The sequence below is a fragment of the Mangifera indica genome, unplaced genomic scaffold (genome assembly GCF_011075055.1).
Source record: "Mangifera indica cultivar Alphonso unplaced genomic scaffold, CATAS_Mindica_2.1 Un_0094, whole genome shotgun sequence".
Lineage (NCBI taxonomy): Eukaryota > Viridiplantae > Streptophyta > Magnoliopsida > Sapindales > Anacardiaceae > Mangifera > Mangifera indica.
In genome coordinates, this window is record NW_025401186.1 from 42,113 (window position 1) to 57,555 (window position 15,443).

Below are 15,443 nucleotides of genomic sequence, written 5' to 3' on the forward strand. Positions count from 1 at the left end.
TAGTTCCTATGTGTACATAATTTAAGGGGGTAATTGTTTAGTTCTTCTTTGGCCATCAATCTATCAGCAAATTAACTTGAAGTTTAAAGTCCCTGTATGTCTCTTTGACCATCAAAGAACAGAAGAAATTTTGAAGTTCCAACAGAACATTGATGATTCACTGCCCAACTTTGTTTCATTTTCCCAAGTCATGTTTGTGTGGGGAATTATTTGTGATTTAGAGGCTTAGGAGAATTACATTCAAATTGATCAAGAAAAGTTATTTCCGAATGCTACAAAAAAATGCAGGTCTCCGAATGCTAGAATAATCTTCACCACTGTCATAATCTTCACTGCACTCTACTTGTTGGACCATATATGAACCTTCACCCTCGGTACTAGTACTACAACCAGGATTCAGGTTATCCACATTTACCTCACAATCATCCATGTACTCTGCTTCAAAATCCAAGTTTTCTTTCCCTGAAATTAATAGAAAATTTAGAAGCAATTGTGAAATTCTAGAATCTAAGAAGTTCAAGACAAAGAAAGATCAAACATCAACTCAAGTAACAGTGCTAGCTACAAGAATCATTTTTTATTGACGTGACAATCAAAATTTGAATTTCATTCACAAGTATCATTACTACATTAGTTTCAGTTACAAACGAATTTTTGTGTTATCATCCATAACACCAACACATGTTCCCACAAAATCCAAACTAGCTGACAGTAAGAATATCTATGTACAAACGCTGTACACAATTTTGTAAACAAGACAGATATAATGTGCTAAGTACACAAATAAGAGACTTTGAATATGTTGCACATAAGAATTGCCTTGGGCCCCTCTTCAATGCACAAAGATATTGAAATGGCTCCTTCTTCCCCTTGCAGCAACCACACCTGTGACAACAGAAAATGATCCCATCAAAATGACAAATGAAGAGCTAGGACCCAATACAAGAAGGGATGGAGGAAAAAATTCACAAAGATATATGGACTCCAAAAGGAAGAAGAAGAAAGAAGACCTTAAAGGAAAAATTCACAGAAAACTATCATCCCAGTGCTATAAAATAGCAAATCATGGTCAAACGATGTACACTATAAATGTCAATTGAGATCTTAGCTGAAACAAAATAAATGGAAGGGAGATTTAAAAAAAAACAAATTAAATGATGCACTAGGAAAAATTACAGCTTTCCTTCTAACAACAGCCCAAAATGGTTTTCAAAAAATTTCCTGGTTGATAATTTTAAATTGGATCTCGTCTCTATTCCACAAACAAACAAAAGATTAACAAAATGTTAGGAGTGGCAAATTTGCAAGCTCAACTTTTGCTGAATGTCGATGCAGTCTTACTTGGCACCAATGTCATCAAAGCTGCTTCTAGTGTTCCTAGGCTCTTCTTAAAACCACACAAAGTTCAGAGAATATTCCTTCAATTTCACACAATGACATAGCTGACTATTTCTACACATTCTTTCACTTTTCAGGCACCTCATGTCAGGTTAGAAAAAGAAAGAGAAAAATTGAGTAATAAGCATCAGCCAGAAGCAGTGTGTAACATATTCTATCAGCTTCTTAGAGAATTATGAACGTTCCAGAGTATTCTTGCCAGATGCAGCATGACTACATCACAGGCTGTTTATATAGACTAAGCTTTCAGTGAAAACTACTCCCAATTCTAAGAAACTATATAATATAAACGAGATCAGCTCAATATCCCCTTCCATACTTAAGCAAAGTTATTTGAGACTTAGGCACAAAATCATATGCAAAATGCCACCAGAAGAACTAAATTTAATACTATGTGCTTGTTCGTAATATAAAACCATCAAATCAGTGAGTACTCTACACTATCATCATAATCTGCTATTGTAGAACTTATCATAAATGCCAAAGACTCATTTAGATACAAAATATAAATATACAATAAATTAAGAAAAAAAGATGGCATGTCTTTACACAATAATAACTGATAGAGCTTAAGATACTTGAAAAATTAAAATTAGCAGACAATGAAACTTACCAAGAATCCCGTCAGTTTCTGGCTTCCTTGAGACGTTCTGCTTCTGATCAAAATTCAAGATCTGCTTCTGATGCTTGAAGCTAGACAGGTCATCATACTCAGTCATCACCACAGGTCCAAGTCCAGTGTATATATCCCTCCACATTTTCCGCTGTTTCGCAATGTTGATAAATCTCAGGGCTTCCATCTCCTTCCTTGAGTACATAATTTTTTCTTGTTTTCCATGCCTTAACTCACCATCTTGACCGTCCACATTATCAGCCAAACTATTACCATTTTCGCTCATCTCCAAAGCCTTTTTCACATCTTTCTCCTTCCTTCTCGATCTTCTTGCCTTCTTTCCATCCACGCCTTGTTCCTTCTCTCTTTTCTTCCTGTTCCTCTCTATCACCTTAGGAACCCTAACAGTCTCAATCAATGCTGTATCATCAATTACTTCAATCTTAAGAGAGGGCCTAACAGTCACATCACTTACTATTGCAGCGTCAATCCTCACACCATTATTTTCCACCAGTTTGCGCCCTTCTTGACTAGCTAGACCAGAAACTTCAAGTTCAGCCAATAACTTCTTCTTCTTGGCCTCCAACAGAGTTTCAGATTTCTTTTCTTTTATATCTTCATTATCACCTTGCACAACAGAACTCGTCTCAACTTTAACCTCGGACTCCTCTTCATTGAACTTATCACGTTGTTGAATTCCAGAGCAACCCACTTTAAGTTTAACAGAATCTTTCGAGGTTTCTTCAAAATCGGTAATACAACACACCTCGCTATTCAGCTTTCCTTTAACTTCCAAACCAAAAACCTGCACCTTTCTATCACAAAGCACCCCAGTGCCTTCAATTCCAGAAAATTCAGAAACCATCCTACCTCCATTCTCAAATTCCATTTCATTGACTTCATTACATTCTTGAATTCCAGAGGAACCCACTTCAAGTTTCACAGAATCTGCCAGAATCTTTTCAAAATCAGCAGCACAATCCAGTTCACTATTCTCTGTTTCTTCAACTTCCACACCAAAAGCTTTGGCCTTTTTCTCACAGACCATCTCTATTTCTTCAAAACAAGCGAACCCAGAAACCAAATCACAAACAGTGACCATTTCATCACCAGAACCCAACAATTCTTGAGCAAGTTCTTGTTTTTCTTCACTAAAGTTGACACCGCTCTCACATTCATCTTTACCACAAGAACAAGCCGCCTTCTTCACGCAACTGCAACAGGCCTCCATGGTGAGGGGTCTTCTTTTCTTGGAGTTGAATAAGTATTATCAGAGAACTGTAGTGAATCTTGCGAGGCAAAAGAAGAGAGAAAAGCGAACCGTTTTTGTTCTTGTTCTTCTAGATGGTGCAGAGTGGGAGTTTCTTGATGAAATTGAGGGGTTATTGGATTGAAAGCAGGGTGTTTATCATCAGCCTTCTATAATTTGGTAGAGACAAATGATAATTTGGCGAGAGAGAGCACAAAAATATAAAAACCCTTTGTAAAAAGTAAGAAGTGAAAACCAGTTTCTAGTGTGCAGTAGGAGAATGCGGGGTCAGATTATAACCACCTTTGAGGAGCTTTCGGATTTATTTCCCAACAAACCGTTAAGAAAATTAAAATAAAAAAAACTTTATTGTTATTTTATTTTTAATTTTTAATTATTTAATTATATATAATATATCATTAATTATATATATTATTTATGATTTTTTTTTATTAAATTTGCAGGGTATTAAAGTTTTTTTATTTTCAAATAAAATTGCATATTATATTTTTGCGTTGGGGAATTTTTTTGATTAAAATTATTTATAGGAATAACATTTTGAATAATAATAAAAATTTGAAGAAAGGATAATAATTTATATTACATGTCACTCAAATTTAAATGGATTTGTATGACCAAACAACCATTTCCCACCCAAGGTTTGATATAAACTCAACTTCTCATCCATTAAATATCGATAATTTAAATATTCATTCTTTTGTTAAATTTCATTATTATTATCGAGAATAAAATTATCATTTAATAAAAATATTTAAAAAATTATAAATTCTTCACATTTTTCCCCCAAAGTTTAAAAACAAATAATTCCCCTCCCCCCACCTTCTCCTTACCCGAAGATTGAAAAATTACTATTTTTCCCTTAGGGTTTGCATTTTCTCTCTTGCCATTTTTCTAGCAATCAGAGTCAACCAACCTTCTCTCTCCCATCTCTTGGATGAGGAGGAATCGTCGGCGAACAAGAGGTCAACCGATGATTCATAGGCAAGACACAAATCCGTGTGACACACAAATTCGTGCATCACATATATCAGTGGATACACGGATCCTTGCCTTGCCAACAAATTGTCAGTCGACAATTTATCCTTCTTGGAGAGATACGAGGGTGGAAGTTGGCTAGTTTCGATCGTTAGAGAAACGATAAGGGAAAAAGACAAAACTTATAGGGGGGAAATAGTGATATTTCAAACTTTGGGTGAGGAGAAGATAGGGAGAAATTGTTAATTTTTAAACCTGGGGGGGGGGGGGGGGGGGGGGGGGGGGGGGGAATGTAATGAATTTATAATTTTTTAAATATTTTTATTAAATAACAATTTTACCCCTGATAGTAATAGTAAAATTTAATAAAATTGTGAGTATTTAGATTTTCGATAGTTAATGGATGAGAAGTTGAGTTTACACCAAACCTTAGATGGGAAATAGCCAAATTATATTATAATAAGTAATGGTATGTATACAAATAATTATAATGTACATAATTTTATATATAAATAATGATATATCATCATTTAATTTAATAATTTTAAATCAGAGATAAAATAATACCTAATATCACAAAACATTTAACATCATAATGACATATAATTATTTATATATAAAATTATATATTATAATACACAAGACTTAATGTTATTTACATATGTTTAAACTATATATAAATTTGAACTCAACTCAAAAAATTATATTCAAATTTTATAATTTATTTATTTATCAATTATTCTTGGTATTCAAAATTAAAGTTAAATTTAAAAAATGTAAATACAAAAGTTTTAAACTTCAAGAGATATATAATATTATACTTGAACTGAATCTCACAAGATCACCAAACCGAACAACAGTAACTTGTGTTTGACTCAAATATAATGCTCAAACCGCTTCAGCTCGACTCCAATAAAATACTCAAATTAGTCAAACTCGACAACACTAGAGCCCAATAAATAGCTAGCAAGCAGCGTGCTCATTTATAACTCTAGCAATCCCTAAACTCTAAATGAGGTAATAGCATCAGTCTGGATTTAAAATATTTATATATTTACATGTTTTACTAATAGTCTGTTAAAAAAATGTTGATATACCAAGAATTCCCACATGACTCCAGGCACAAACTAGTAAATGCACACCTGATACGCGAAAAAACCCTAATGCTCAATCCTCGAGCCATGCAGGAATGGCGAAAGATAATACATCATAGAGTTCAATTGTCGTTGAAAGAAAGAGGGGTCCATAAATGAGTATGAACATGAAAGAACACGATAAGAAATATCCACAAACCCAGTTCATTGTCAACAATTCAGGACTTCAAAAATAGACATCAGCAGCATGGCATCATACCAGCAACGGCACCGGGCAAATGTTATATAACTTATATTAAAAGGGCAATCCAATCCTACAAATCTGCTCTCATATTATATGAAATAAATTCTCCTATATGAAAAATTAAAAAATATATATGGAGACAAAATGCAAACAAGCTGCAGAATTTCAAACAACTGGAGAAATTGAGTTTATTTGCCTTTTAGGCATCTGGATCTGGATCTGGAGCTCGAGCTGGAGCTGGTGACTTCAGAAGTGGTTGAAGAGCCTTCACAACAATGCTCATATTAGGCCGGAACTCAGCTTCATACTGCACACACAATGCTGCAACAGCTGCCAGCTGCAATAAATATATGAGAATATTTGTCAGTGATATGATCACCAAAACGGAAATGGCAGCTGCAATGTTTCAATGCAAATGTAATCAAGCATCTCAACCCATCAAGGAAAATTCTGCAAGAGTGCATGATTCTAATGTAGGAGAGAGATGTATACCTTAGCTACTCCTTTGGGAGGATATTCTCCTTTTAGCTTGGGATCCACACACTGTTTAACTTTGTCTTCACTTAATCTCGGAGTAGCCTTAACAATGATTAAGTTTATCAGCTCAAATCACAGGCAAAGAGAACTGGGAGAACAAAGAGAATCATAATGATGTAAAAGTAGACAAACGGACTGACCCAGGTAACGAGACTCTGTTGCCCACGAGGCATAGTGTGATCAACAGGTTTCCTTCCTGTCAAAAGCTCTAGAAGGACAACTCCAAAGCTGTAAACATCACTTTTCTGGGTCAATTGTCCAGTCATTGCATATCTGCAATTCAGTTTTCCAAGCCACAAGTTAGTTAACCACCCACAATAAATGTGTCTTTAAAAACTAGGATTAAAAGATGATAATGTAAATTTCAAATGACAAAATGGGCATTGCCATGGGAAAAATATATCAAGATAGCACTGTGCCAGACAAAATGGTCCATATGTTTGCACTACTGCTAAGTACATCACCAAGAGCAACACTAAAACTGTTTTTATTATAAAAAGGTGTACTAAGGGACAAAAATCAATCACGTATCTGAACTAACATGTTTAGATCTTCCATTTTCAATCATATTAGGTTATTACTCTGGTCAAAGGAATCCCCAAAAGAATGCTACTATAAAAACCATACGCTCTCAAACAGTTAGATGCATACTAAACATCAATTTGAATAAAATGCATTCTACATCAAATGATTAGGCTACAAAAGTCAATACTTACCTTAACAAAGATGAAACTACAATGTCAATATAACTATGATATACTAACAATGGGACCTCTATTAAGATCTATCTAAGACACTCAAAATGGTTTTATCCCAGAGCAAGAAATTTATTGCCCCACAGCTTATCCTCACCTAATTCTTGTTTTCTATTCCTCTTCCTATTCCAAAAACAGTGAGGGAGAATAATGAAAAAAAGGAAGGCAGAGGTTTCAATAATGAGAATATGTATTACATACAACTTTTTTTATCTTTCAGATGAAAAAGATATTACCAAAAACTACAATATATGTTTAGTTCTTCTAAAGGTACTTCTGCTAATGCGTGGTCCATTCTTCATAGTCCTTTTACCCTGAATTTTATACAGGCCAGTATCTTAGGAAGTTAAACTCTGGGCAACTTTGTTCTACTACGAATAAGTAATGCAGACAAACAAACCAAAAAGAAAAAGGCATTGGAAAGAAACAAAAACTGGTCCAGGTCAAATCACAGGCAATACATTGTGTTTGAAACTTAGCAGCAATGAATTTAATCAAGGATTCAACCAAGGAAATAATCAAGAAGAAACATTACAAATAATAATAGAACAAAAGAATTCTTAGAAGGATTACTCTGGAGCATGATAGCCAAAGGTTCCCAAAACACGAGTAGAATGAAGACGAGCAGCCATGTCAGGAGACTGATTTGAAAGGTTAAAATCTGCAATTTTGGCCTTGAAATCTTCAAAGAGAAGCACATTGCTTGATCTGATATCCCTATGGATTATAGAAGGTTGAACCTTCTCATGCAAGTACTCCAAACCCTTTGCTGCATCAATTGCAATTCTAACCCGTGTCATCCAGTCAAGCACTGGACCTGGTTGTGCTCCTTGAACACCCTTCCTACCTGCAATTGCCCACATGCTCAAATCAGTGGAAAACATTTTCTCGCGTTTAATTCATGAAAGCTACTCCAAATTGTTAAGAGTAAGCCAGATGACACCATATACCATGCAATATGTCATGAAGAGATCCCATCGTTGCAAACTCGTATGCAAGCACACGGAGATTTCCGTCAACACAGTAACCAAGCAACTCAACAAGATTTTCATGCTTCAATCTTGAAACCATTGAAACCTGCATTCGATGGTTGGAAAAAATTAAGGAATATACTAAAGAATTCATTTTCTTGTCATAACAACAAAATGAACAAAAAGAGACCTATCATTGTAAAATTTTAGATATACCTGAGTCAAAAACTCAGCATTTGTCTCAGGCTCAGATGAAACATCTAGCTTCTTTACAGCAACAGCTTTTCCACTACTTAAGTTTGCATAATACACTCTTCCATATGATCCTTCACCAATTAATGCCTTTGATCCAAAGTTGTCAGTAGTTTCTTCCAGTTCATCCAAAGATAAATCTGGCACTTCAATAGGTGGCGGTGCCGCCTTTTGCACTTCAGGTTTAGCAGGAGCTGAAACCTTGGACTTGTGGTTCCCTAAAATGCAGAAAATAGTTGAGATGGGGAAAACGTTATACCAAATACCTAAAAATACTAAACATGCATTTCTATCTATAACACCAAGTAAAATTTATGTTATCTCTTAAATATGTCAAATATATATATATATATATATATTTATAGAAAAGTATGAGAATCCAATATGTGATTGGCGATTCAAGACTGTCTCTTAAAACTAATTTCTATTCATTCACAGTAACTTCAGCAATCAGTATATAAATAAGAATATATTCTGAATTTTAGATACTTTTACAACATACATAGGAAAAAATCATCTAGGAAAATTTAGAAAGGTGAACAATAACATCTATAGAAAATTTCCTCATAAAAAACAAAAAGATTATATACACATATACAGATTTAAACTAACCATTCATCACTGATAGAATTTAAAGAAGCCTTCTACTCAACTAAAAAAATTAAATCTAACCCAACAAATAATCCATGTGATTTCCATTTTCCTGCAACGAAAATAGGATATCTTCTCAGTTAAGTTCTTACAAATGACTAACATATTCAAGTGAGGAAGCAGAAAAAACTATAGTTAGCATAAATAACTCACTCCAAACATCCTTTGATAAGAACACCAATATATATGTCAAAATAGCTATCATCTTCACCAATTTCTCTCTAGCAATTTGCTAGGATAGCATTAGCATAACATTTGAACATTATAATCATCCGATTAAATGTATGCTCAGTCAAACTTCTAAGTAAAAAGCGAACAATTTAACTAAAGGTGATCAGTGACTGTCACAAACAGATCAAGAATTAATTTATGGAAAATACAAATAAAGAAGCCACCACAAACAAGCTGGACAGAAAATCCAGACTTTTCTATCACAAGTTGAAGATGAACCAATATGCTTCCAAAACATACAGTAAAAACTCAGTAATTTGTATAGAACATACTTCTTCATTCTGAACCTCTGTTAGTTTATCAACTGATATTCTTTCAATTGTAATTGTATTTGCAAATAAAAAATAATTTTGATCTTCAAGGTGTCTATTTAAACTCGCAAATAGAGCCAATATAGGATTTTGGTTTGGCAGTAACACCATGGTGTGTGGCAAACACTACATAGTCAGTATGTCAAACCCTAATACAATTCTAGATGAAATTGTGATCTCTTTGTATGGGAAACACCGCATATTCAGTACGGAAACATCATGATGTGTGCCAATTCCATATTCAGATTTGTCAAAAATTTATTTAAAACAGTAACTATGGAGGAATCAACAGAATAGACATGATATGCACAAAAAAAATAAAATGGAACCAAACATTATTATTTCAAACAGCCTCAAATACCAATCAATAGACATACTGTTTTTTTTTTTTAAATCTAGTTATAGGAACTATAAAGGTGAATATAAAATGAGACTTCAAAACTAACGCATACCATCTTGATAATCCTTTGGGCTTTTTTTCAATCGCTCGTTTTCATGTGGTGAGTAAGACTCCTCAACTTGACAAGTACAGCAAAGCCACCGGCGCATCCTCACTTTCTTCTTCAAATCGTGATTGCATTCAGGACTATTCACCAAACGTACAAGTAACCAGGAGGAGGTGCTACATGTGCCTGCATAGCCATATATATTAGCAGCAATTCAACAGAAACACCTAAAAAACTCCGCAAACATCAAAGAAGAATTCCAAAAGTTCCACAATAAAATATAGAATAAAAAGTAAATTCCATAAAATAAATATTAAATTATTCCATTAGGATTGTTATGACTACCCTTCACAGCTAATAGGCCCCAACCAAATTACAAAAGAAAATATTATTTTGGAACGACCATTTACCATTTACCATTTAAACTATTAGTTTCCTAATACACGAACATCGAAATTGAGGTCATAGTTAATCATTAACAACAATGTAAAACTTGCATAAGATAAAACAACAAAATGTAGATAATCATTCAAACTTATATACATTTACTGAAATTGATTGGGGAATAATATCAAACGTAAGAGATTAATTCAACTGAATAATCATATGAAACTCGATTTTTGAGCATCTCAATCAAAGGCAAAATTCAAACAACACGGCGTTAAAGCCCAATTCACTGCATAAATCAAAACAAAAAAATAAATAAATAACAGAAACCCATTGATTCTCCCCAATTTTAATGGCATAAATTCAATTCAATGCCACAAATTAACCAAAAAAGCCATTAATTCTTAACCCTGAACTTTACATTTCAGGGTAAAAACCCAAGTCATAACACACATTGAATTATTAAAAAAAAAAAAAAAAACAGAGACCCGTTAACTATCCCCCAAATTAATGGTATAAATTCAATTCATTTCCACAAATTAAAACAAAAAAAACCATTAATTTTTACCCCTAAACCACGCCGTTGACAATCACAGTCCATCGGCAGTCGACCCAAACCAAAGATTAAAAAAGGAAAAACACTCACACACACAAAACACACAACAATCAGGTCCCCCAACGGAATTGGGGACAATGAAAAGGATGAATCCTATCTCCCCAGATGAGAAAACAAAAGATGGGGAAAAAGGAAAAGAGAACACAACCCAAAAAAAGGGGGAGAGGGAAATAAAAGAAAGAAAGACAGATATGTTAAAGAACGAGGAGCCATAGATCTTAAGCGAAATGAAAGGGAAAGCGTACCTGAATTATCTGGGCTATAAAAAACTAGCAAGGAAGTTTAATCAGAGAGAGAGCTAGCTTTGGTTTTGAATGTGTATATCTGTTTTGATTTGCCAAAAGAGAGAGACAGAGAGAGACGGGTGGGTTGCTTTGCTATTTAAAAAAGAGATGAATTTTTGGAAGAGACAGACAGGCTACAACGCGGCTTTTCTAATTTCTTCGGAGGTCCTTTCTCTCCTTCTCTCCAAGAGAAACTTGTCCCGGTTAGCCTTGGATATGAGCCCAGTTGGCTCAATCTTGGAAACCAGCTCAGCTTAGTTTAGATTAGTTTGGTTTAAATTTATTTTTTATAAATTCAAATCAAATTCAAACCATAATATATGATTCAACTGAAAAATGAATTGAATTTGATAGTCATAACAAATATATACCCTGACATTTTCTCTCTCGTTCTGTCTTCACTCTTCACATAAAAAACTTCAACTTCTTCCACTATCATTTCTTATCTTCAAAAACACCCACAAATATATCGACTTCTTCCACAGTTATTTCTTATCTTCAAAAACACCTACGAATATCTTACTTTCATCCCGTCTCTATTGTCATTTCTTATCTTCAAACATCATCATTTTGAGACTCAAAATAAGCAAACAAACATAAATCCACCTTGATCTCTCTTTTTCTTCAAATCTTTTATCACATTATCTCACTAGAATGATAGTTGTTACAGTTGTTGAAATTTCATCTCAACCAACCATTATTCCTATCATGCATCTGTCCTGTTGTCACTGGTGGTTACAATGCATCATATTTTCATTTTCAATAGTAAAAAATCTAATTGCAATCTTAATATTTTTATTCGTTAATTAATTCATTAGAGATTCATATTTAAGTTTGTTTGATTGTTTATAAGTTTGGTGGTTAGCCATAAGACTTTGGTTGATTGTTAGAAGATTTAGATACCTTGTGTACATGATATCTTATTGTTGTTTTTTCATTATTCCATTTATATTTTGCCAATTAAATTTTTTGGCTTCATGAATATGAACATTTTGAGCATTTGTTTATGTGTTTTGCAAATCAAATTTGGGTTTTAAAGTAACAAAAAACAAGTTTATAAATTCAAGCTATGAATTGTTGTCACAAACTCTAGCTGTATATTCGAGCTACAAACTTGAATTAAGCCACAAATCTTATTTTTATTTTTTGAGTTGAACTCGAACCTTTCTTTAAATTGGCTTGACAAACTCAAGCCACCTTCAAAACCTCTGGAGCCGAACTCGAGCTAACCTATGTTCGGAGTCGGTTCGGTTTGAATCCACCTCTAGTCCTAGTAATTACCATGAGATAATATTATCTTATATCTTATGATCCATCTCCTCTATCAACATCATTTGTATTATACAAAATATAACCAGTAAAAAATAAAATTTTGAAAAGGTGGATGTAAAAATAATTACCAATTCTAAGATCATCTTAATTGAAAAACTTTAAATGATTAATAATCCTAGAAATAGTGAATATGATTACTTAAAAACACTTTAAGTCAAATAAATTTTTTTAGACAAAATGTGCAATTAAACACAATCACACAATTGATTCAACAATATTCACATCAACTAAACAAAAAGCAATACTCAATAATTTATCAAATCATTCAACACTCAAGTAAAACATAAATTAAATAGAGGGGGATAAAAATGTCATGCATTTATAGTGGTTCGGAGTTTTCTTTTTTAAGCCTTCTACATTCATTTATTTAAGCAACCTGCTTGCAATTCCCCTTGTAAAGATATAGTCTTTTTACAATATTTCTTTGAGATTTCGTTCACGTATACTAGTTATCTAGGATTGCGCCCACAACAATCATTTATTCTCGATTTTGCCCACAAGAGTTTGATTATAGAAAATTTAGATGTAAGTGCCTCTACAAAAGTTAGTACACTGAATAAGTGCATAGTATCTCTCAATGATATGAGTTGTAAGCTTTTGGAGAAGAAAAGAGTATAAGATTTTATATTAGTATTCTCTAACCTATTCCACATTAAAGAGCCTTCGATTTATAGTCTTGGATGGTTAGAATGACTTAAATGATCGTTGGTTGGAATAATGTATTCGTTGAGCTTCGATAATGATGTTTTAGCCTCGAAAACACAATGGGATGGGTGTCCTATTTTAAGGGACGGGCATCCTCTTTTAATTTCAATCAATCAACCAAGCTCAAATACACATATTCAAACAACCAACCAACAATCATACTTATATACTTATTGAACTAAGAGAAAAATTTATGTACTTGACACATTAAGCTCTCATCTTGAAAAAATTATAACTTTCAAAGTACCTTAGAACTCTTATCTCCATTACATGGATATGTGTCTTACATAGCTATTCATTTTGCAACATTTGATTCCAATGCTACAAGGCACACCTATAAGGACATTTAAGACTTCTTTGGTTCCCAAATGGTTTTAGATCCATCAAGGCTAGTCTTCAATGTCCCTTTAGGAACCCAAACCTTTTTTTTATTTTAAATGGTTTGTCATTCCTTATTGGACAATTTCCAACATTATGACTGATAAAAACACAAAACCTATATTTTAAATACAATGAATGATCATTATTTAATGGTCTATATAATCTTATAAAAGGATTATTTCTACTATACCCTAGGCCTTCTTTGTTTAATGCATACCTTTAAGATGCAAACATCTTATCTAATCTTTTTATGCCTATTTTGAATTTATCCAAAATCTCATTTGAGTTATATATTTTCACATGTAATGCATCATTTTTACTCTTAAGCTTTTCAAACTCATTTGATGCTAAAATCTTTTCATTCCTAGCTAATTCAAGTTCTTTCTTCATCTTAGCATGCACATTCATGAGATTTTCATAATTATTTTTAATGCACGTCAATTGTTTTCTTAATGATTTATTTTTAGCACATATGCATTTGTATTTATCCATGAGACAATTAAATGTTTCTTACAATTCACTAAAATAGTAAGAGTTATAGTTGTTTCTCTCTTCCTCTAATTCGTTTATGGCCATAAAGCATAGATTGACTCTTTCGTGCTCTAACTCACTTTCATCACTTGAATTATTGTTTCCTCTTCAAGTGGTTGTAAACACCTTTTTTTTGAACTTCTTCTCCTTCCTTCTTTTTATGAGTTTAGGACACTCTTATCGGATATGGCCAAGCCTCTTGCATTTATAGCATATAATTTCATTGTTACTATCCTACTTGTATTTTGATTTGGAGAAGTTCTTGCCTTGGCTTCTTCAAAGAAATTTTTTGAATTTCCTTGCAAGAAGATTCACATTTTCCTTATTCGTTGAAAAATCATCATTATCATTTTCTATCTTCAAGGCAATATTCTTCTTTAGTTTAGTAACCTCCTTAGGCTTTTTCTTTATCTCAGATGTCAATAAGCTTCCAATAAGCTCATTCATGCCCATTTTGCTCAAGCCTTTTGATACTTCAATAACGGTCACTTTCATGCTCGATGATTTTGGCGATAATTGAAGAATCTTATTGACTAGTTCAATGGTCTCAAACTTCTTTTCAAGTCCTCTAAGATCATTTGCCAAGGTTGAGAACCTTTTGTAAATGTTGGATATATCTTCTCCTGACTTCACTTCGAACAACTCATATTCCCAAAACAAAGGCTCGATTTTGGACTCCTTCACTTGACTTGTACCTTTATAAATGATTTGAAGGATAATTCACATCTCTTGAGCTGAATCACATGAGAAAATACGATTAAATTCAGTTGAGTCTGACGCACAAAACAACATATTCATAGCCTTTGTATTCAAACTCATCAATTTTTCATCTTCCTCATTAAAATCTTCTTCATTTTTAGGCAAGTTTGTTCTAAAGTCCCTTGATACAAAGTTACCGTTTTCAATTATTTTCCATAACTTATTATTTATGGATTGAATGTGAAGTTTCATCATAATTTTCCATTTAGTGTAATTTGACCCACAAAAAAATGGTGGTCTTGTAATACTATGTCCTTTGCCAAAAACCAGGTTAGATATGCTAGCCATTCTGAATGATCTTAAACTTTAAAAATTGTTAGATTTTACAACCTAGAGTCCCAACTCAGATACCAATTGCAAAAACCCCAAATGGCTAATAATTTTAGAAGGGGTGAATAGGATTATTTAAAAAACTTTAAACCAAATAAAATCCATTTAGATAAAATGTGCAATTAAACACAATCACACAATTGATTCAACAATATTCACAATCAATTAAGCAAAAACAATACTCAATAACTTATCAAATCATTCAACACTCAAGTAAAACATAAAGTTAAGAGAGAGAGATAGAAATGCTTATGAGTTTATAATGGTTCAGAGCTTTCTCTTCTAAGCCGCCATGATTTCATCCACGTACACTAGTTATCCGAGATTGCATACACAATAATAGTTTATTCGAGATTTCACTCACAAGAGT

The 15,443-nt window shown here is 33.2% G+C and overlaps 2 protein-coding genes across 4 annotated transcripts; both read right to left on the bottom strand.

The window, feature by feature from the left end:
• Positions 1 to 539: 539 nt before the first annotated feature.
• On the bottom strand, positions 540 to 3,538 carry LOC123207691. 2 transcript variants are annotated; one of them, XM_044625162.1, is made up of 2 exons: positions 2,012 to 3,538; positions 540 to 885 (listed from the first exon to the last, which is right to left on the bottom strand). In XM_044625162.1, the coding sequence occupies exons 1-2, from the start codon at positions 3,240 to 3,242 to the stop codon at positions 833 to 835; spliced, it is 1,284 nt and encodes a 427-aa protein (XP_044481097.1). In that variant the 5' UTR covers positions 3,243 to 3,538; the 3' UTR covers positions 540 to 832. The 2 variants fall into 2 exon arrangements, with proteins under 2 accessions (XP_044481097.1, XP_044481098.1); XM_044625163.1 differs by lacking the exon at positions 540 to 885 and adding an exon at positions 919 to 1,384.
• Positions 3,539 to 5,606: 2,068 nt separating this feature from the next.
• Positions 5,607 to 11,279, bottom strand: LOC123207688 (PTI1-like tyrosine-protein kinase 1). Of its 2 annotated transcripts, none has more exons than XM_044625159.1 (8): positions 10,997 to 11,279; positions 9,755 to 9,934; positions 8,074 to 8,327; positions 7,837 to 7,963; positions 7,460 to 7,733; positions 6,272 to 6,404; positions 6,087 to 6,173; positions 5,607 to 5,931 (listed from the first exon to the last, which is right to left on the bottom strand). In XM_044625159.1, the coding sequence occupies exons 2-8, from the start codon at positions 9,849 to 9,851 to the stop codon at positions 5,794 to 5,796; spliced, it is 1,110 nt and encodes a 369-aa protein (XP_044481094.1). In that variant the 5' UTR covers positions 9,852 to 9,934; positions 10,997 to 11,279; the 3' UTR covers positions 5,607 to 5,793. The 2 variants fall into 2 exon arrangements, with proteins under 2 accessions (XP_044481094.1, XP_044481095.1); XM_044625160.1 differs by lacking the exon at positions 10,997 to 11,279 and adding an exon at positions 10,704 to 10,872.
• Between the last annotated feature and the right edge of the window lie 4,164 nt (positions 11,280 to 15,443).

What these genes read in the sequence shown, in the direction of transcription:
- LOC123207691 (XM_044625162.1), bottom strand. Translation starts at nt 3,242, where the DNA reads ATGGAGGCCTGTTGCAGTTGCGTGAAGAAGGCGGCTTGTTCTTGTGGT. An exon ending in AGAAACTGACGGGATTCTTG is followed by an intron (nt 886 to 2,011) that starts GTAAGTTTCATT and finishes CTGTTGTCACAG; the next exon opens with GTGTGGTTGCTGCAAGGGGA.
- LOC123207688 (XM_044625159.1), bottom strand. Translation starts at nt 9,851, where the DNA reads ATGCGCCGGTGGCTTTGCTGTACTTGTCAAGTTGAGGAGTCTTACTCA. An exon ending in TTTGGCTATCATGCTCCAGA is followed by an intron (nt 6,405 to 7,459) that starts GTAATCCTTCTA and finishes ACTGAATTGCAG; the next exon opens with ATATGCAATGACTGGACAAT. An exon ending in CTCCCAAAGGAGTAGCTAAG is followed by an intron (nt 5,932 to 6,086) that starts GTATACATCTCT and finishes TATTTATTGCAG; the next exon opens with CTGGCAGCTGTTGCAGCATT.